At 38.3% G+C, this 22,166-nt stretch overlaps 1 protein-coding gene across 1 annotated transcript in view; it reads left to right on the top strand.

Annotated features, from left to right (window-relative positions):
- SPATA7 (spermatogenesis associated 7) overlaps positions 1-22,166 on the top strand; it is a gene marked incomplete at both ends in the record, with an annotated part of 43,965 nt that overhangs the window by 5,722 nt on the left and 16,077 nt on the right. The window contains 4 exons of the mRNA XM_082000981.1: positions 5,492-5,572; positions 6,234-6,326; positions 7,133-7,180; positions 19,921-20,054. Coding sequence (XP_081857107.1) covers positions 5,492-5,572; positions 6,234-6,326; positions 7,133-7,180; positions 19,921-20,054 — 356 coding nt within the window. The remainder of the gene's footprint in view (positions 1-5,491; positions 5,573-6,233; positions 6,327-7,132; positions 7,181-19,920; positions 20,055-22,166) is intronic.

The following is a 22,166-nucleotide window of genomic DNA, read 5'->3' as shown; positions in this document are numbered from 1 at the left end:
GTATTAAATTCACAGTACAAAACCCCTTCTGCATGTAGTTGCCTGAATTGCCCACTTGGACAAAGGTGTCTCATTATTTTTGGTTTAGAGCACTGAGGTATTGGGGAAGAAGAGAAGCTGGTAGTGGAAGAGACAACAGCACCAAACCTTTAAAAATTAGCGTAGTGGCTAGTGTGCTTGCAAAACATTTGTCAATGTGGGTTGAGTGTCCACATCTCATGCAAATGACGCAATTCTAGTCCCTTAGAGACAGAGGTGCTTCCTTCATTTCCAGATGACAGGAGGCCACTGTGCAGCTGGGAATGCGAAAGTCCTGGGGCCACCAAAAAAACAGTGCACAAAAGGGTTGGTGCTTTGGCAGAGTGATGAGCGTGTTCCTCTGGGACAGCTGGGGAGACCTGAGGTCTAAGTCCACCTGGGGCTGAGCCTTGTGTGAACCCAAGCTAAGGTCTAGTTGCTGCTCTTTGTACAGATGTACGAACACTGTATTTTCCACAGTTAGACACAGGAGGTTTTATGGCTTGTAGTGCTGTATTTAGATGCCTATATCCAATATCCCACCTAAGGCCTCTGTATTTTTTATGGATTATCTTTTAAGTAACAAGTCTTGGTGGGTAAAGGTAGCCTGATTGATCCCCCCATTTGCCCTCCAGTATTTTTTAATTTGCTGTGTCTGAAGTACAGTTTTGTTATAAAAATAGTAAGTCTAATACTTGTTTTTAAAACCCTTCCTATGAGAAAGTTGTAATGAAAGACTGGGCTTCTTTCCAGCACATATTCACGTTCCAAATCTGAAATGGCTTTATAGAAAAATAATTTCCATAAATTCTGCATATCCACTAACAACTAGGAAACAAAGTAACAAATAGAAGCCGCCAATTTCCATCATTTTTAAGACTGTAAAATTAGAAATAAAGATAGGATGTATTTTAAATGAAAATATAATTTAAACAAAATATCTTAAAAATCTCTTTGGAATAATATAGTTGTTACTCACCTTAGGTACCAGCTGGAAAGAATTATAGAGAAAGAGTTTTTAAAATTTTTTCTCTCTTTGTTGTGTAGTGTCACACACTTGTAGGGGAAGCTTACAAGAAGCAAATAGAAGCATTAATAAGGAACTGAAAGTTCTAATGAATTTTTAGAAATATTTAATTTGTTTGCTTTCTGTACTTTAGAAAAACATACAGTGTGAGAATCCTGATTTTTTTATTCATTGTGGACAGTCCACTTACATCTATGAGGAAATGTATGTTTAGATCACAGATAGGAGTCCATTATATGTCTCGGTTTCTGAGGTTTAAATCTCAGAAAATAGTTTCTTAAACAAAATGAAATTGTCTTGAAGAGTTTCCAGTCCAGTTCTGGAAATATATTTACATAGACCTTTAATTTGTGACCAGAAGCTTTTTATTGTAAGAAGTAGACATTGTGCATTTTAGTCAGGAAACCTATTGCGAAAGCTGCTATAGTACTGCAGGTACTAGGATGAGTTCTGCTAAGTCCAGTTCAGACAAGTGTTCCCAAGTAATTTATTATTTAAGAATCATCAACATCAGTAGAAAATTTTTCACTGAAAAAATTCTCACTTGCATGCCTGGTTTTGAAAAAAAGAGGTGAAAGAGCCAAAATGCATACTGCTTTCACTCTGCTCACAGTCCTGAACCACCACATCTTCATCACTCCTGTAGCTATCCAGGTGCTGTAATTACTATGCTGTGTAGTTATCATCCTTTCGTCTGGTTTATATTTGGTTACTATGTAATTTGCTGAAAATCCCACCTTCTCCTTTAAAATTCTCTTCACATATCTAAGCCTTCAATTTAAGTTTAGTTTCTGCTATTGTGCAGATAGCCTTGAAAACACAGACTGAATCTAAAAAAATACTTGTTCAAGTCACGTAATCTGGAATTATAGTTGTAAAACATTTGAACATTAACACTTTCTACCTCACTTCAGTTGTTTTGTAGAAACTGTAAAATATATCAGATATCCTCCACATACCAAATCCTCCAATTTCTCCTCTGACATTAGCAATGTAAGTCTTCACTGTAAACATTCAATGCTATAAAAAGCGGTTTTGAGTTTCAGACTGAAGATACAGAATCATAGAATAGTTTGGGCTGGAAGGGACCTTTAAAGCTCATCTAGTCCAATCCACGTATAGGGAGGGTATCATAAGTTTAATTCAGTGTAAAAACAATACATTTGATGGAACATCCACATGAAACAGCCTGGGATCCTAGTAAAACAAAGGTTTACTTGTTATTATTCTTTGCCTCTTCTGGTTTCAACAGTGCTAAGCATTATTTCAGCCAAATTAGTGTCTTTGACCCTTTTTCTGTGATAAATTTTCTACATGTTTTCTGAAAACAGGTAACTTACAGAAAGTGAGCCTCAAATGCCCTCATTGATGAACAGATTACAAAAATATCTCAGTGATATTATTTGGCACAAAAGTCAGAGAGTGTAGGAGCGAGCACCATGGGAGGACCATAGCAAGCAAGTTCTGCTTTCTGTTTATGGAAATATTTTTAAGTTAAAGACTGTTCTGCTCTTTAATTGAAGCTATAAGGATTATACCTCCGCCCCAGCCTGATGCGGATTAATTGCAAAGGACAAAACCAGTAGACAGTATTTTTTTCGATAGAGTTTATCCGTGTGCCATCTGCTGGTGATGCAAAGCAAGTGAACGTTTCAAAATCGTCCGCTTTGCCTGTAGTGCTGAACAGGTGCATCTCCAGCTGAAGACAGTAAAAGTGACAGGTTTCTGAGCGTCTCTGATCGTCTTTAACTCAGGGCAAAGTCATTTAGCTTACCTGAAGGGAATCAGCTGTAGTTTTGACAACGTCTCTGCTTTTTTAAGATGCCTGTGCTTACCTTTCTATGATTCTGTCACATAAAAATTAGTTAGAGGTGGTGGTGTATATCTAACAGTACCACGTGTCTCCATCTGGAATTATAACCTAGCTCTCAAATACAGAAAATACTGCAATATTTAGGCTATTTTGAGCAACTGTGAATGAAACCCTTTGATTTTCAGGTGTCTGCTATAATCTAATTTTGTAGCATATGCCTTTTTTTTTATCATTAGGACAAACTTTTATCAACTGAAATGTTATAATCTAACATTCAAATGCTTCTGAAGACTTGCATTCTTTAAACATGTGAACTTTGTAACTTCAGGAACTCCTGGGTTTCAGGGTGGGTATCCAGCTAGATTTTGAATACCACTCATCTGTAATAGTGTACGGTAGGGAAATATAATACTTAAACAAGAAAGAATGCCATTATTGACAAAGGCTTGCAGTTATTATGGAGACAGTAATTCTAAATCTAATAAAGTCTTGCCATACGTTTGGAATTGCAGTATTTTTAAAGTAATTTAGCATTGTTTGTCCTTATCTATGTTTAGATCACAAGTAGCCATTAGCAAAAGTTGTACCACGAGAGGAATTTAAAATTAGCAGGAATGTTGTCCTTTGGCTTTAAAGAAAACCATATAAAGATAAAACAATTGCAGGGCAGGGTTGGAAAAATCTGCAGTAGCATTTTCTTCTTTTTTTTTTTCTTGTCCCTTTCCTACTGCTGGTCTGGCAACTTCACAGCAGAGTAGTGGGAGCACTATTGTTGCAGACACCGCCTCTAATACTGTAAAGCCAGAGAAGCCTGTACTGTATAAAGGCTGGCTTTTCTAAGCGTGAAATCCTCATACTAATTCAAAAAGGCCTTGATATTTTCTGGGCTTTGTAAGAGTGGGGATTGAGTTTATTGATCCAGAGTTAGTGTAATTCAACAACAGGGTCTCAAGAAAGTACTCTGCAGATTTCCATATGCTAATAATTTCAATTTTATTTATTTTGTCAAGGTACATTTTGTTGCTTCCCAAACTAATCCTAGTCACTTGAAATTTATTAAGGTCTTTTTATAAGGCCTTTGCGGAAAGGATATTAAAATGTTATTAAAGGAATAGTTTGTTTTGCTGCAATCTCTACTAATTAATAGTCAGTTTGTTAACCATCTTGTGCAACATGCTGTTGCACTTAAAGCAGAGCTACAGAATGTAGTACTTTCATACATAATTGCAGTAGTACTGTAACAATCATTATACAACAGTGGGAAACGGGAAAAAAACCAACCCTGTAAAGCCAGGTGCTGGGCATGCAGGAGGTAAGAAGCCACGAGAGGTAGAATTAAGGGGCTTTCAACATGTGTGGCATGACTTCTTGCACCCGCCCCCCCCCCCCCCCATCAGTCTGTAGTTATGTAAGCCTTTGTCGACCCAGATGAAGGCCACTGAGAAGAGATTCCCACTCAGCTTGGGTAGGTCTAGCTTGCTGCTTCATCTGATGAAGGGTGGAAAGCTGGAGGTGCCCTGTAAGCGTAGAGCAGTAGAGTTACTGCCCCAGAGCTGTAGTGGCTGCAATTGCTAGGAGACACTTACATGGCAACTGCAGACTCTTGAACTGACAGATGAGAAGTAGGATGGGAATGGGAAGACCATATGGACCTTGATAGTAATAACAAATTTGTAGAAATTGACTGTATGGTTTTATAATTGATGTTAAGTAGGTGTGGTATATTTACTCTGTTAAAGAAATCTTGTTTGTTTTTCTCTACTTTTTAAGCAGGATCCTGGAAACCTTAAAGGAAAGCTTTGTATGCACTAGTATATATAGTAATAGGGTATCTCCTGTTAAAATTTGCTCTAAAAATGGTGCAGTTTCTTAATTAATTCAGGTGCAGGTTTTGAAATTGTAGGTTGTGTAACAGACAGTAGTTGTAAGCCTGACAGTCCAGCATTTCTTTTCAAGGAGGAGATGTAGAGGTTTTAATTCACATCCTTCAGTTTTTTGGAACAACTGGTTGGTTGTGTTTTGTCAGTATCTACACTTGTCTGTGGAGTTGCCAGTCTATTGAACTGCCAGAAGATTGAATGGCAAACTGAATTCCTCTTACATTAACATCAGATTTTTGAAATAGTGTATTCTCTTTGACAGAATGATTTTCACACAAGCATAATTCCTTCAATCCATTAAGCTTGCATTTTAGTATAATACTAACCACAATCATTGTCTACGCACAGAACATTTTTCACGTTAGTAGTTTGATGTAATGGTAAAATTTGATCAATGAAACATCAAAATAGTTGAGAGGTTAGCATAGGTACAAAACTGTGGCCATATCTGCGTGCAGTTTAATGACCAGTGTAAAGTTCAGACTGAAGTGATCTAGTGGTTTCTTCCGCTATTTAAGTCCATGAATCAGTGAAAGTACTACCATTGTATGTTGGTGTTTAGATTGTTACTTAACTACACTGTTGTACTTCAGTAATAGAATTACATTTAAATACAATTTTTTTCCTCTGTGAAAAAGATCCGCTACAGTTGTTCGTGAGTTCTTTGTGGAAGGATTCTCTGCTTTATCTTGTCTGTCAAAATACGCATTTTCTTTTTTCTAACATTTTGTTTTGTTTGATACTTTAACAAAGTGAGTGAATACCCAGCTGTTGGCATTCCCAGATGTGGTCCAGCAAGTCCTTTTAAAGGACACTTGAGTACTAAGAGTAATGGTAAGTAACACATGCTTTCATCAGAAAGCTGACATGGTTCTTTTATGTGAATTCATTGACTTTATGATTAAAATGTTTTTATAATTAAAACCTTTGCATTGATCTCAATTGGTAAAGTTTAATAGTTGCACTTAGTGTGCATTACTGAAAATACTTTTGAGGAGTAAGTTTTGCCTTGACTGTACTGCTAGCTAGAAACAGTTAGCAAGATATCCAAATATATATAGGTGTTGCATCTACATTAGTTGAATATAGATATGGTTACTGTTTTAAAGAACCCTTGAGATGAAATGTATTCCTTTACAGTCAGTAATTTACATAGTATGTGTTTCTGTGCCATACTGCCACCTCAGAGACTTTTTTCAAAAGAGCGTAGAATGGAGAAACAGGAAGTTGCCATGCTGACATTTTTGTAGTCCAACTTCAGCCACTTCTGCAGCTATTTATTGAGTTAATGGCTCAGTGGGGAAAAAAACCACAAAGGAGACAGGATGATTTCATGTGATAGTAGCTGCTAAAGAAAAATTAATTCCATGGAGCAAAGAAGTTAAGCACACAGTTATTTAAAATTTGTGGCTTTGAATTGTGGTTAATAACTGTTTAAAATTTTAGTATTCTTGTGCCTGCCTTTATAATGTTTAAATGTATTTTAATCTTACAGCTTTCTGCATTGACTCCTCCCGAAGTCTAACTAGCCAGTACCTGATCAGAGATCACATGATGTTTCATTATAACAAAATCCTTTCAGCCAAAGGTAAAAAAATGCATATATGAATGACCTTTCTACCCCCAGATTTAGCTCATTCTTTCAAAATAGGCTCATATCAGAGGGAATGATATGATTGTAGGAAGTGTGGTTTTCTTTCTGTTACATACTTGGACTGATGTTGGCAAGGCTGCTACTTAACAATGCTTTTGTATTATTGGAATGGGAAGTTTTGTCTGAAAACGTTTTCATTAAGTGCTACCAAAATTAATACTTTTATTTCAGAGTACTTTGTGCTGTATTCTCTTCATTCCACTTTTGATGAAATAATGAATTATGAAATAATATGCTGAACTGAAAATCATGGAGATAGTCACAATAGCAAGCATACAGAATTTATTTTATGAATGAATGCAGAACATTTTCAGTTAAACTCAGACCACTGTGTCTTGTCTTTCTTTTTTTCCTTTTTTTAAATTTAAAAATGCTCATTGTCTTTTGTTCATATTTCCATCAATGGTACTAGGTAGTTTTAAAGACTTTGCAAATTGCCCCATGTGTTTGCAAATGAGAAAATCATGCTACTAATCTGTATTATTAAGCACTGAATATTGATATGATTATTCTTCCTTCAAATACATATTTTACTTTAACATATTTATCTTGCAAATTCTCTGGCTGTATTACTATCAATCTAATACTTTAAATACACAGCAACTAGCATATTTTAAAATAGAGGAAAGTTGCTGTGTTCTAATTAAATTAGTCTTCATGTTGTTTTATTGCTACTTTTTTCTAGCCACCTCAAATGCTAAGTAAATATTGAATCACTTTTATTTTTTTCTTATTTTCAGCAGCAGTAGACTGTTCAGTACCCAAAAGTAGGTTGACCAGCATCAAACGTAAGTATTTGTGATACGTTAATTCTGCAAAAGCTTCTGTAAAACTAACTTAACAAAAGAGACAGAGGACTAGAGGAATAACAATAGCATTCATCTATTTGCTTGTTTCTTCAGCTTTTTTTATACTGCTCCAGCTGTTTGTAAGAATGCTAGTGAGATGGACCTAGTCTGTTAGTGATTATGTGTGCTTAGCATCACAATTAATTTTGCTTAGGGTTCTTTTCACCCACACAGTTAATAGAGCACATAAGGAGAATTTCAGCATTTTACCTCTCCTTTCTTGTGATATGCGTGCTTGAACTTTCAAGAAGGGAGCTCACTAGTGCAAAATCAGGAGGAATTTTGGGAGTGTGGGCACCTGGAGACTGGGACTGAAACCTCTTGTTCCATTTCACAAAAAATAGAGCCAGTTACAAGTGCACAGTCTGTATTAAACTGCAGTAACTTTTCCTGGGAGTTGTCTCATTTCTTAACACTGCTTAAAGATATCAGTACTGTGGCCTTACTTCACAGTGTTAGCTGAAGAGTAATACTTTCAAATCATTGATTTGTGGAATACTAAATGATGTGTATTAATCAAAGGGGATAAATAGCTGCTTGTTAAAATAACAAAGGTGTATTTCTGTTACTTGTCTTTTTCTCTAATGCAATTAGAGAAAGTTCTTTTTTCTCGATTCAATACCTCAGCATTACAACTGCTGAGGTACTGGAAAAAATTAAAGTATTCTTTTGGGATGGAAAGATAAATCTTCTGAGGACAGAATACTTTGTGGTTAGTCTCAAATCCAGTCAAACCAGAGTGATACTGCCATGTGAAATGATCACAGTAACTAGAGCTGATGCAGGAAATCAGTCATGCTTTTGACAGAAAGACTCAATTTCATTAGCATTTTTTTCAGTACTTCTGCATAATGGGTTGAGACTGAATTAAGCAACAAGCTTCACCAGGATCAGAGATGCTGTATGTGGGTTTGCCTTCTGCTTTCAAATCGTGCAGCACAAGTAGCAACAGTATCGCAGGGATATCTAGAGTCTGCAGGTTGCAGTAAGAAATTTCAGATCACCTGTTCTGCAGAGTACTCTGCAAAAAGTATTCCTTCTCATGCTCCAGGTCTACCAAGATTTGCTTTGAAACGAGCATGAAAATACCAGGTTGGTGTAAGAATAAAACTTACACCTATGTGTTTATGTAATAAAACCCTCTTGTAGCTTTTCTTTCTGCATCTGCTAGAATCTTTCTTAGGTTCCTTAATGAACAATTATTCTTCCATACCCTTTCAGGTCTTGGGTCATTCTTAACACCAACAAATTCCCATTTATTTTAGAGTCTTCTGTCTCTACAGATAAAATGCTCCTGAGCTGTTAGCTTGTGTGTTTTACGCCAGAGGGAGTTTCCCTGAATAATGTGTTCATTTTGGGAGACAGCAACAGTGCCTTGACCTTAACAGATAATTGTCGTGACACTAGCAGGTGTACTCTGTAGTGAGGAAATTTCCATTTCAGATAGCAAGGTTTTGTGCAATATGTTTCTCTTTCAGTTCATCTTACTCAGACCAGTGTCTGACTATGTAACTCTGTCCTGGTCACAGACAGAACATTAATCTCCTATACAGGGTGTGATGGAAACATTTCACCTTTGCTACTGCTTTTGTTTTTACCCATCTGTTTGATAAAATTGGTACACTAAATCCTCACTAAATTGCTCTTTCACCTATTTTCAGACTGGGCTGGGAAAAGGTGCTTCTGTGTTTTATCTTATTAGAACATGCATACAACCAACACAGCCCTAGACTATATTCCTGTTCACAAAGGAAAAAGTCTAGCTAGCAGAAAAAAAATAAAGCCTTTGATTAAAAAAAAAAAAAATTCCTCAATTTACCTACTGTTTTTCTAGCCTAAGACTTGGAAGTGCTAATTGTTACTTAGTTGAGAGTTACTATATTCCCAAAATAGAGCTAGCTCATAAAGTGAAGCTGAGCATTGTAGCTTGAGGATCAGGATCCTCGTCAGGAGCACAGGATTCATGGAAGAAATGTTGGACTTACTTCTCGATCTCACAGAGCTGAGTATCCAGTGTGGTTAGAGCTTTTTATATTTAAATTTAGCTGAGTTCTAAAATGTAGTTTATTTGCTTGATGTTCTGCACTGAGAGGAATTGTGCAATTATAAAGTGACAATTAATTTGTCATTTTTAAAAAACTGTTTAACAAAGCAATAAATAATGTTGTGGGGGGTTTTTTTCCCTAAAAGTGGCTTCTCAAGACAGTATAATGTCTCTGCCCTAATTTTCAGGTTTTATTTTGTGAGGTACTTCATGCTCTCTAATAAAAATTAGTGCTGAGTGAAAGACAGAAAGCAAAGTAATAAAGCAAACTTATGTAAACAATATCTTTTTATTAGAATAATCCTCAACACAGTGTTTTTACTTTGCAATGCTGAATAATGTTCCCATTCACATTTTTATCTTAAATTGTCAGCATGAAGTGCTACAGATACTTAACTTTTCTTGCAGTAGGAGATTCCCTTTTTTTTTTTCTGCAAGAGTGAGAAATGTCTCAACATCTGATTTCACTGGAGATCAGCACTTGCCCCAGACACAAGGCTAGAACTTCTACAGCTTGCTTGCTGGTTCTGTTTACCATTTCAGAAGACGGTCTTTCTACCCAGTTGAGATGAGAAACACTGGTTCATAGATTTCCTGTGTAGTGAATTCTTTTCAACAGCTGAGTCTGTATACATTGTCATTTCTCCTAATGTTTTGGAAGATCAACTTCTGTTACGTACCTGCCTTCATGGAAGCATAGAAATGTTGGTTGTAAGGGGCCTTCAGAGGTCATTTAGAGGTCACTTGAGCTTCCGCCTCAAGGTAGGACTTCTGCCAATGCTAGATCAGTCAGACAAGTCTTGGAAACCTCCAGGGATGGAGATTCTGCAACCCGAGTAACCTGTTCCAATGTCGCAATATCCGCATAGCTAAAAGTTTTTTTTTTTTTTCCCAGATGTCCAATTCAAACACTATCAGGATTAGAACTGAATTTACTTGAAAGCATTTATCCTGGTAATTCTGGTTTTAAAGGGCAAATTTTGGATGGTGGAATATAAAGGATTTAGATGCCATAGTTGAAATTGTTGTTTCGTGATGGCCAATGGCAAAAGTGTCTGAACTGCAGTAGGTTCAGGATTTTCACTTATGCATTTGTACCAGATACTTAAGATTATCCTTTCTTAATAAAAGTCTTTGAGGATCAATATCTATATTCAATGTGTGCGTGTAACTGATATTTTTTCTTCTGACCTGCTTTCTTCATATGTTCATATGTCTCACCTGACTGAGATCACTTTATAAGCAGATAAGAAACTCTGCCACAGGCTGAAATTTGTGCAGAGTTAGCAAAGGGATAATTCCATGGTGCGCATCTACATTCAAATTCTTCATTATTGGTCTCACTGCTTTCAGGGTATTTAAGGTTAATACTACTCGGGTATCCCTTATCCAGTATCTGCACTGTTCTTATAAACTCTAGAAGTTTAGAATGAAATTGAAAATTATTTCAATTTATTTCATACTTAAAATTAGAATGGTTGGGTTTTTTTCCTATGGTTCTATGCATTATTCATCAAGAACCACAAATTTCTGTACTGTAATAATAGCACAACCAAGTGTTATGTGTTCAGGTGTTAAGCTCAGTGCAAGGTATCATTTGTGGTGTCTCTGGCAATCCACCAGAGAATAGTTTTTCTTCCTCTGTCTTTTATGAAACAGATTATGTAGAGATGACAGACAATAGGTCAGGCAGTAAGACTATTGAAAATGTACTGAGGAAGAAAGTACGGGCAAAGGATTTTTAGAATATTTTCAAACCAGTTTCTTTTTTCTTGCTGGAGATGGGACACACGATTTCTCCAAGCACAGTTGCAACATCAATATGACTGAATATGGGGGGAATCTCTGTAGTTGAGGGGTTTACAGCTTTATTCTCCCAGCGGTTTTCTGCCTGTCGTTGCCTCAACTGAAGCATATTACTACTTCTTGCTTTTTGTATACCTTGTCTTACTACTTATTGCATCCCAGATAAAGTTTCAGTTCCCCCTCATATTTCAAAAGGCGTTTGGGAAGGGGGGTAAATTTTCAGGTTGGAATGCTAAGATTTATTAATAGCATAGAGTTACAAAACAGAATTCCTGCAGATAGTGTTAGAAAACATTCCCTGAAAATGTGCTTCATGTACTGCTAAAATAGCAGGTGAGTATTTCCCTTTGGGGTTGTTGCCATGAATCAGTCATTAGTGTTTAAGAATTAAACATGATACTGTAGCTGGCATTCCCCCTGGCCAACTGAGTGTGTTCTGTCCTTAAAGTGGATTTAGTTTCCACTGTTCTTTTCCTGGTATCTTAGCTGGCAGCAAAGTAGGCAAGCTGCCATGCCACTGGGCTAGCAGTGAGCATGTTCTTGTGTATTAGATCAGCCTTATTGACTTAAAATAGTTGTTAAAATGTGAAACTTCTTGAAATGTGAAACTTCTGTGTTCAGAATTAGTCCAAGCATGTTGATTGATACCAGTGGCCATTAGAAGTCTGTGGTTGTGGAATTTGTGCCAGAAAACTTGACAAAAGCTATGCCAAGACAGACAGCTGCTGCTACACATGCCTGGTTTCTAACAGTACTAACTTTTCAACCCATATGTTTAGAGGTTTTTCCACAGGGCATATTGATAGTACAGCCTGAACCCAGTGATTAGTGTGCTTGGGAATGCAGGTCTCTGATACTGAGGGGTGGGGGGAAGAAGAAGAAAAAAAAGAAGTATTCTGAGAAGTTACCCACCAGAAATCTGTTTTAGCCTGATGGAACTTTAATATCTGGGGTGGATGGAGGCTGAGAGATGGGGGGAGACAACAATTCAGACTGATCAGTAATGTTGTTTTTCTACTTTTTGGGGGGTTAGGTTCAAGTGCAACTGATACAGGTTCTTTAAAATCAAACACTCGGCTAATTCTAACATGTATGTTTTCAGGGTTCAAGTATGTCTTTGGAAAGATGTTCTAGTATATTTATCAAGTATGAATTTCTGAAAACCAGGAAGACCCACTGTGTAAAATATCTTTATGAACCTGTACTTTTAACTGTAGTGATTTTACTTTCTTTTTGTGGAAGTTATTTACTTTAAAGTCTTTTTTTCAGAAAGGTCCTTTTTTTTATTAGAGGTAATTCATTTGAGATATGCATTCAGTACATCAAAAATACATTTTTCACAGAGTTTTTCATTGTGAAAAGACACTAGATCATCTAGTCTCACATCATGAGATAAGCAGACCAAAAATTTCATCCAGTTGTGCTAATATTCAACAACTGTACTGAATATGGTAAATAAAGCACACAACAAGAAAGGCCTGCAGCCTTGACCTGTAAAGGTCAAGAAATAGAGAAAACATTATTTTCTTTTGTAGTTGTTTCAGTAGTTAATCATCTTCGTTACTGAAAATGTGTCCCTGAGTTTTAACCCATCTTTACCATCTGTTCACTGGGCGGGTTGTTTTTTTGTATACCATTTTCCACCATTACTGAGGATTACAAAATAGCTGTAGTATAGTAGAGAACAGAAAATTATGCTTTCCACTTTTATTCTGAGCATTAGCTCAGTACAATATTCTAAATTGTCCTTGGGGGCTGCCCCAGTGGTACCCTGAGAGAAAATCCACTGTCTGAGCTTACCTAGAAGCCAGATGGACCTCTCTCTAGGATGCACGAATGGAGGTTTACCTGAGCAGGCTCAGAAGTTTTCTTCAGCGTTGGTGCAGCATTTCACAATAGCCATGTAGTAGGCTGTGCACAGGCTGCTGTATTCTTCATATAGCCAACAGAAGTATCTGTGAGATGGCTGTCAGATGCTTAAGTCATGGTGTATTGGGAATTTGTGTAGACCTAGAAAGGGGATAGTAAAAATTCTTACAGAAGGAAGAGCTTGCTTGCAGAAGTAATATCACCAAGTGATATGCTGAACATTTTAATTATGGTCACTGCAAGCACTTCAACCTCAGCAGAAATGAGATTGATGTTTGCATTGTTTATTGAAGAGAATTCATAAGGGAAATAATAACCAAAAGTGTGTTACTGCAAAAATAGCTGATATAAAAACACAACTGAGAAATGCTCAGCGTTGGACAATTCTTTTGTGATACATTGTTCTGCAAGCTGAACTCAATTTAAATCTAACTTAATATTTCATTGTCTGCCATGGATTATTTACGTCAGAAATGAAATAACTTGAAAGTTAACTGCCAATTGTACTGTCAAATAACATATGATAAATTTAGAAATTGGAAATTCAGAGCGAAGGACAACCACTGGTATTCCAAATCGTACCGTCCTTATAAGCACAGAGCTTTCAAGCTGCTTAGGAGTGTGATATGTATGATTATTTTGTTTCTTCCAGTTTTATGACATTTGTTTTATAACTCTAAGCATGTGTCTAGAAATACTGCTGCAGTCTAGACTTAAGGGAAAAAAAATCAAGCCTATAGAGGGAGTATTTTAACAGGGAAATAAAACTATATGATCTCTGCTTTGGAAGTGTGGTGTACTCTTGTTACTTCTATGACAGATTGATCAGCATTTTATAGGTAGCTCTTTATGAAGAATGCTACAGTTTAACTTCTAAAATTCATGGTCTTTTTTGTGCTTCCTCTCATTGACGACAGAATTAAGAGAACAGATTCATGGGCTGGGTGCAATAAGTTCTGGAATTTAGTTTCACAGACTCTGAATTCCTCTGATACAAAGTAGTGATTTTTGTGTTTATATGCTAATACATTTTCTCTTTACTATACTACAAATCTTTGTCATGATTTTGAGCACAGGAGTTAATGAAATATAATTAATGTCAAAGTTTCTAATAAGGCTTTAAAAGGGACTTATGTCATTTGGAGCTATAGACTTTTTAAAAACATCTAGTTTTCCCTTTTTAAAGAGATTAAAAAAACCCCAGTGGTTTTCTTTTTTATTTGTCACAAGTTACTTACTGTCTTGAACTTTTCTCATATTTAACTCTACAGATGTGATACATTTCTGGAGCCAATTTACAGTAAAAGCTACTTGCAGTGAAATTATTAAGTATCTGTTAGCGAATGCAGTTGATGTTTACTTCCCACTATTCTATGACAAAATGCCAAGGGCACTCCTGTCAAATTAATTTATTAATCTCGTGAAACGTAGAGAAGCTGTATCTGTGATTGATTTGAAGCAGAAGATACCTTTAACAGTGAACAACCTTTCCAATTAACAGAGAAATTTACCTTTTAAAACGGCATGTTTCTTCCTGAATACTGGTCTCATTCTTTCTGCATTTAGTATATTCACAGCTGCAGGACAAGTGATTATGTATGGCAGTCTTAAGTCTTTTCAGCTCCCAGCAGTTGTAATATTGTGATTAGTCCCTCAAAGATTCAGGCCATTTGCATGATACCGTTTTCTGTCTGGCTAAAGTCAAATGGAAAGACTGGATTCTCCAGTACCTGCTTGGGGAAAGGACATGTGAAGTAAGGGGAGGTAGGCAGCATGCATGTTTTTGTGTCTGTACCCGTACTCTTGTCTGTGTTACTTGCTGACTGCTTCAGGGCTATCCTAACTTAGATCTCGCTGTTTACATCTATGTTAACTCTTCTCAAGAAGGATTTCTTTATCTCTTGCTTTGCTGGTTTCACAGTTCCCAGCTTTACCAGCCGATCTAGCCTGAAAATTCCCTAATTTGGCAACAAGATGGGTACACTGCTGGGATTTTCTGCCATTCTGTTTTGCCTATGTCTGCTCTGCCTTTCAGTATGCATGAATGACTTTATAGCTTTTGGAACGCACTTAATGGATTAGCTGAGCCAAGCTCACTATATGAGTGGTGCGAGGCAAAGACTTTACATTTCCCATGCAGGTGACAGTAGTCCCAGTGGATCATTCTGACATCCAAAGATAGCCTTAGCTGGCATACTTGCTGTGCTTTCTTTCTTTACTCATGGGCATAAGCCATGCTTTGTCTGAGAAGAGTTGTAGTACACAGTCCTGGAGGAGGTTTGTAATACCTGGCTTTTATATCTTTGAACACCAGCAGTAGGAGCATAATTTGTCCATGTATATTAAAGCTCAGACTTTATCCTGTAAAGAGCGGAATAAGGAATACAAGAGAACTCAATTTTGCAGTAATATTCACACTGCTTTGCAGTTTGCCCAGAAACTCCTATTAAGCCATAGTATGCGGTTAAAACATACAGGAAAATGATTAAGCCTGTCTTGTCTTGGACAAACCCACTTTCCACCCTAAGCACTTGGGTGTAAGGAAATTTCTGTTTCAGGCATCTATTTGCACTTACAAAATGAGACACCCATACTTCTGTATGATTTGCATTTTTGCTTTGTAGAGCTGTCATTCATTCGTTGTTTCCCTAGATATTTATTCAACACTCATTTCAACCATCACCATTTTACCTGAGCGGTAGGCAAGACTTGGGATTTTACAGCATGTGCACACACAGACACACTCTGTTGGCCTAGCACGAGTAATTATTTATCTCAAACATATAAAACTTTTGACCTGTAGCTAATTTTTGAGTGCTCATCTGTAACTTTTAAGACAAACACAATTAGAAATAATAGTAATTTAGAATAGCCACATAATAATAATTTAGTGTAGGAAGAAAAATATTGGGGTTTAATTATTTAATGGTACAGTATATTTTTTCCTTCTGTTACAAGGCGTATTTTTAATTCTGAGTTGTAGAATTTAGCATATCTTAACTTCAGCTAATGTTTTTCCAGTAAAAAAAGCAACTTCATATTGTAAGTACTCTAATGGATATGCTGAATAAATCAGCAGCTATAAAAAGAAATTACTTCAAATTTTACATATCAATTGTAAGAATTGAAAGAAAGAGAAAGAGGGAATTCCCTGAGAATCCTCCCTGACAGCAAGGATTTTGCATCTGAAAGAATCGTTTCTAGTTTAAAAGGGAACTAAAATGTTTAATAAAATGAATACATGTACTTAAATACTTCCTCGAGATTAACATGTCTGTAGGGTTAACGTATACAGATGAATGTATTTTAAAGGTTGATTAAATGTCCTCAGATTGCTGTAGTTCTCAGCTGTCTAGAAGAATGTATCCCACTAATCCACAAAGTTATTTACATTTCCATGCATTAAGTGTAGTAGTATGTGTAAAAATTGGGTCTACCAGAGTATGATATAAATACATTATAAAACCAGAGGAAGAAATCTGCAACGGCCTGTCTGTGTGTTTGTATCAAACAAACTATCCATACACTTGTGTTAAGTAAATGAGGAATGTAGTCAAGAGTTAAAACAGGTTTCATTGTGTACACAGACTTCAAAAGTGTGCTTGCTTATATAAACCCTCTTCTTTCCCATTTGGAAATGAAATTATTAATCATTAGCCTCATTTGGATTTTTCACCTTTGTGGACTTCATCTGTGGCACCTGGCTGCTCACAATAAACAAAAAACTTTGGACTGTATTATGCAAGATATCAGATGTAGGTGACTGATAGCAAACTCGAACACAGAAAATTTACCCTTCTTTTGGCCTCATCTCTTTATCTGATGGCATAGACATCGAACAAATCTCTGTGCTGCACGGATGCTGTGAACAAAGTCTTGAACTGCAGACGAATGTAGACTGATAACAATTTCCCCTTCTGATCTGAAAGTGGGCCTTTCACAGTGTTTGCCTTCTTTTTTTTTTATGTTCTTGACATGAACATGTTTGTTTTGCCATGGATTTCTGTACTTGGGAGACTACTTGCTATTTTTCCACGATGTGAGCATGGATTTTCTTACATGTCGAACTCATGAATCACAGAATCACAGAATCAGTAGGTTGGAAAGGACCTTCAAGATCAAGTCCAACCATTAATCCAGCGCCACCATGTCCCCTAAACCATGTCCTGAAGCGCCACATCCACACGTTTTTTGAACACTTCCAGAGATGGCGACTCCACCACCTCCCTGGGCAGCCTGTTCCAATGCCTGACCACACTCTCAGTGAAGAAATTTTTCCTAATATCCAATCTAAACCTCCCCTGGCGCAACTTGAGGCCATTTCCTCTTGTCCTATCACTAGTTACTTGGGAGAAGAGACCAACACCTTCGTCGCCACAACCCCCTTTCAGGTAGTTGTAGAGAGCGATAAGGTCTCCCCTCAGCCTCCTCTTCTCCAGACTAAACAAGCCCAGTTCCCTCAGCCGCTCCTCATAAGACTTGTGCTCCAGACCCCTCACCAGCTTCGTTGCCCTTCTCTGGACACACTCCAGCACCTCAACATCCTTCTTGTAGTGAGGAGCCCAAAACTGAACACAATATTCAAGGTGCGGCCTCACCAGTGCCGAGTACAGGGGCACAATCACTTCCCTACTCCTGCTGGCCACACTATTCCTGATACAGGCCAGGACACTGTTGGCCTTCTTGGCCACCTGGGCACACTGCCGGCTCATGTTCAGCCGGCTGTCAACCAGCACCCCCAGGTCCCTTTCCGCCGGGCTGCTCTCTAGCCACTCCTCCCCAAGCCTGTAGCGTTGCATGGGGTTGTTGTGGCCAAAGTGCAGGACCCTGCACTTGGCCTTATTAAACCTCATACAGTTGGCCTCTGCCCATCGATCCAGCCTGTCCAGATCTCTCTGCAGAGCCCTCCTACCCTCCAGCAGATCAACACTCCCACCCAACTTGGTGTCATCTGCAAACTTACTGAGGGAGCACTCGATTCCCTCATCCAGATCATCAATAAAGATACTGAACAAGACCGGCCCCAGAACCGAGCCCTGGGGAACACCGCTTGTGACCGGCCGCCAGCCGGATTTAACGCCGTTCACCACAACTCTCTGGGCTCGGCCATCCAGCCAGTTCCTCACCCAGCAAAGAGTAAACCTGTCTAAGCCACGAGCCACCAGTTTCTCCAGGAGAATGCTGTGGGAGACGCTGTCAAAGGCTTTACTAAAGTCCAGTTAGACAACGTCCACAGCCTTTCCCTCATCCACTAGGCGGGTCACCTGGTCATAGAAGGAGATCAGGTTGGTCAAGCAGGACCTGCCTTTCATGAACCCATGCTGGCTGGGCCTCATCCCTTGGTTGTCCTGCAGGTGCCCTGTGAGCACTCTCAAGACCAACCGCTCCATAATCTTCCCCAGTACAGAGGTCAGGCTGACAGGCCTGTAGTTCCCAGGACCCTCCTTCCGGCCTTTCTTGTAGACGGGCGTCACACTGGCAAGCCTCCAGTCTTCTGGGACCTCCCCTGTTAACCAGGACTGCTGATAAATGATGGAGAGTGGCTTGGCAAGCTCCTCCGCCAGCTCTCTCAGTACTCTCAGGTGGATCCCATCACGTCCCATAGTCTTGTGGGTGTCCAGGTGATTTAGCATGTCCTTGACTGCTTCCTCCTGGATTGTGAGGAGTACATTGTGCTCTCCATCCCCGTCTTCCAGCTCAGGGGGCTGAATACCCTGTGGATACCTGGACTGGCTATTAAAGACTGAGGCAAAGACGGCATTAAGTACCTCAGCCTTGTCCTCGTCCTTGGAGACAATGTTCCCCGCCATATCCAGTAGGGGATGGAGATTAGGAAGTTATCCTCCACACGCTCCAGGAACCTCCTAGACTGTTTCCTCTCTGCTGTGTTATACTTCCAGCAGATGTCCGGTAGGTTGAAGTCGCCCATAAGAACAAGGGCCAGCGAATGCGAGACCTCCGCCAGTCGCTTATAGAATGTCTCATCTGTGTCTTCATCCTGGTTGGGTGGTCTGTAACAGACTCCCAGCAGGATATCTGCCTCATTGGCCTTCCCCCTCATCCTTACCCACAAGCACTCTACTTGGTCTTCACAATCTTCGATTTCTATGGAATCAAAACACTCCCTAACATACAGAGCCACCCCACCGCCTCTCCTTCTTTTGGAAGAGCTTATAGCCATCCATTGCAGCACTCCAGTCATGAGAAGCATCCCACCATGTTTCTGTGATGGCAACTACGTCATAGCTGTCGCACTGCACAATGGCTTCCAGCTCCTCCTGTTTGGTGCCCATGCTGCGTGCATTGGTGTAGATGCACCTGAGCTGGGCTATCGATTTCAACTCTGGCATGTTGAACCTACCCCTAGGTTCAACTCTAGTGAGCCCAGTTTTATCCTCTCCCCCCTCCAAATCTAGTTTAAAGCCCTCTCAATGAGGCCTGCGAGCTCATGAGCAAGAATCCTTTTGCCCCTTGGCATCAGTTGCACTCCATCAGCTGCGAGGAGGCCTGGTGCTGTGTAAACCACCCCGTGGTCAAAAAACCCAAAACAGTAAACATGTTTTTTTTTGCTGAAATACTGGATGAGAGTGTAGTCAAAGGAATTCTATATGTAAAAAATTGAGAGCAAACTTGTGAGTTTTTGCAAAGAATGCTGTGTTAGCAATACTGATCTTGGAATTCCTGCATAGTGATGTGTTAATTGTTAGATGAGAATACTTCAGGGAAGCTAAGTAGCTTCAGCTAACGTACAGCTTCAGCTACCAGCATACTCTTCATATCTTTCCTCTATATAAGAATATAGGTGATTTTTTGTAATTGCTGTGTGTTGGAAGTGGAATGTATCTCAATAGTCTGACTTTGCTGAGCTATTGGAAACCCCCTATGACATTTTCAAATCACTTAGGGCAAAAAAAGAGTAATGTTTCAGTTTGGATCTGACAAATTTTGTCTCTTTCCTAAGTTGCTGACCAGCAAAGAAGAGAGAAACTGAAAAAGAAGCTAGCAAGGTGTGAAGAGGAAACGAGTGTGGGTAAAACTGCCTCCCGATCCAGCTCAAGAAAGAGTGGAAGGCTGCTTCCATCCTTATTTGGAAAGGTAGATATTTTAATTTTGTTTAGTAGATATCATAGTCTGCCTGCCTCCCATAATAACAGCTGATCACTGCTGTTGCAGCAGCTCTACAGGGAGGGCTGGCATATTTCATGCAGCAGAAAATAGACAAGGGTCTTCCTGGCATGTGCCCAACTCTGTTGATTTTTAACAGTAAATGCTTCATATGCTGTTTAAATAACTGTAGAGCTGGAGAACATTTCCAAGCAGTACAGAAAACTCACCATTAGTTTCTTTCTGTGTGACTGGTTTTCACAGCAGGCAGGCAGAGTGTGACCTTACTGCGGTGCAGAGAAATAATTCTTTGAAACTCAGTACATGGCTCTTAGTTAAGGATGAAAGTGCAGGAATGCATAAGAAAAGGGAGGAAATATCATATTTAAAATCCAAATTTTATTTTTTTAATACCATTTTGTTCCTTCCTTGTTATTTTCTGCAAACTGGGGGGCAGGAGAAGTTCCTTGAATTATTTCATTGTGAAACCAAGTAAAGTGTGCTTAAAATGTATCTCTAATTACTGCATAAATTCTCAGTTTTAAAATGAAAGGATGCACTTGTGGTCTTTAATATAGCATGATAACAGGCTGTTGCGTTTTTCTTCTGTTTTAATCTTTTGCAAAACAAGGTCTTTCTAAAATAATACTTGTCCCAGTTTTTCTAATTACTTACAGGTGCCTTCCCACCAACATTTGTCTTGGAATTGTAGTCTGTATCATGCCAGCAGAAACTGCATCTTTCCTTGTGTTTGCTATCTTCAGGGTATAATTCAACAAACTGTCTGAATCTGAATTTCAAGTTATCAGCTGAAAAATATATTTTAGTGATGTTGGGAAACTTGCCAAATTAATGTGTAACCACACACACAAAATAATTTTGGGATATAATACTTTTTTTTGCCTCTAGGTGTTTGGGTTTTTTAACTTTACAAATGCAAAGAGTAATCTTCACTAAAATACTATTTGACACTTTGTTAATCACATCACTGAATACTGGACTTACCAAATATGTTTCACTTGATGATCTTGGAGAACTTTTGCAACCTTTGTGATTCTGTGATAAATGAGAGCACCAGTGAGTCAGTAAGAAGTGAAAATCTGGCCTTCTGGTATAGAAGGGTAGGCAGTGGAAGTAATTGGGCTGTCATATTTTTGTGCTAAAAATGAAGCCCTATTTGAACTTTACTTCATTTGCCAAAATACACATTGATTTCCTATGCTTGTTTATACACCAAGGGAGGATTCTTCTACTTCAATGATTAGATGTCCTCTAATGCATTGTGAGGGTGAGTTAGCCATTCTAATTGTATTGCTGTAGCCATGAGGATATATTGATAGGTGACAGCTGGAAAACAAATTCTAAGGATGCCTATTAAAGCATATGATAATGTAGAATATTTTTGCCACACAGTAATCCTATTATTCCTGTCACTGTTGCCATTAGGAGAAAGCTGATTATACATCCTCTATTTGTGGAACTGCTCCAAAAATTGTTTTGTTGAATTAAGATATTCCTGGGTTGGGGTGAGATTCAGCACAAACTTGAAGCAGTCAACCTTGGAATACTCCAGGTTTCCAAGGAGGTCATGGCAAGAGTAGAATGTGGTCCTGTGCTTAATAGCATGTTACAGCATTACAGGAGGAGTGTAAGAAAAAGAGACAAGTAGAATTCCCCTGGCTTTGCCAGGGTTACATTTAAATGTAAGAATACAAAAGTTAAAGAAATTACTTTCATAATGCATAATTTCTTGCCTAATAAAATGTGGCTCTTGTAAAATGTATATAAATTTGAGTAACATACATACATATATATGTATATAAAAATATAACCGTTGTAACTCTGACAAGGTCAATGTCTGACTAGATTGTAGGCTAAATATGTGCTAACTGGCTTTGATGTATGCACCTGACTTTCTCTTTTCAAAAGCCTTCATTAGCTTTCACTTTTTATGCATTCTGTTAAGTCTGGTGCCTTTATTTTATGTTTCTATTTTAATTTTTCACATAGCTGCCTTTATTATTATTTAATGCTGCAATAGAGCACAGAAACTGTTTTCAATTGAGACTGTGCTTTATGCATGGTAAAACCAAAAAGAAGTAA

Source organism: Phaethon aethereus (genome assembly GCF_964289735.1).
Source record: "Phaethon aethereus genome assembly, chromosome: 5".
NCBI classification, from domain to species: domain Eukaryota; kingdom Metazoa; phylum Chordata; class Aves; order Phaethontiformes; family Phaethontidae; genus Phaethon; species Phaethon aethereus.
The sequence above is the reverse complement of the archived record's forward strand: the minus strand, read 5'-3'. Positions and strand labels throughout refer to the sequence as shown.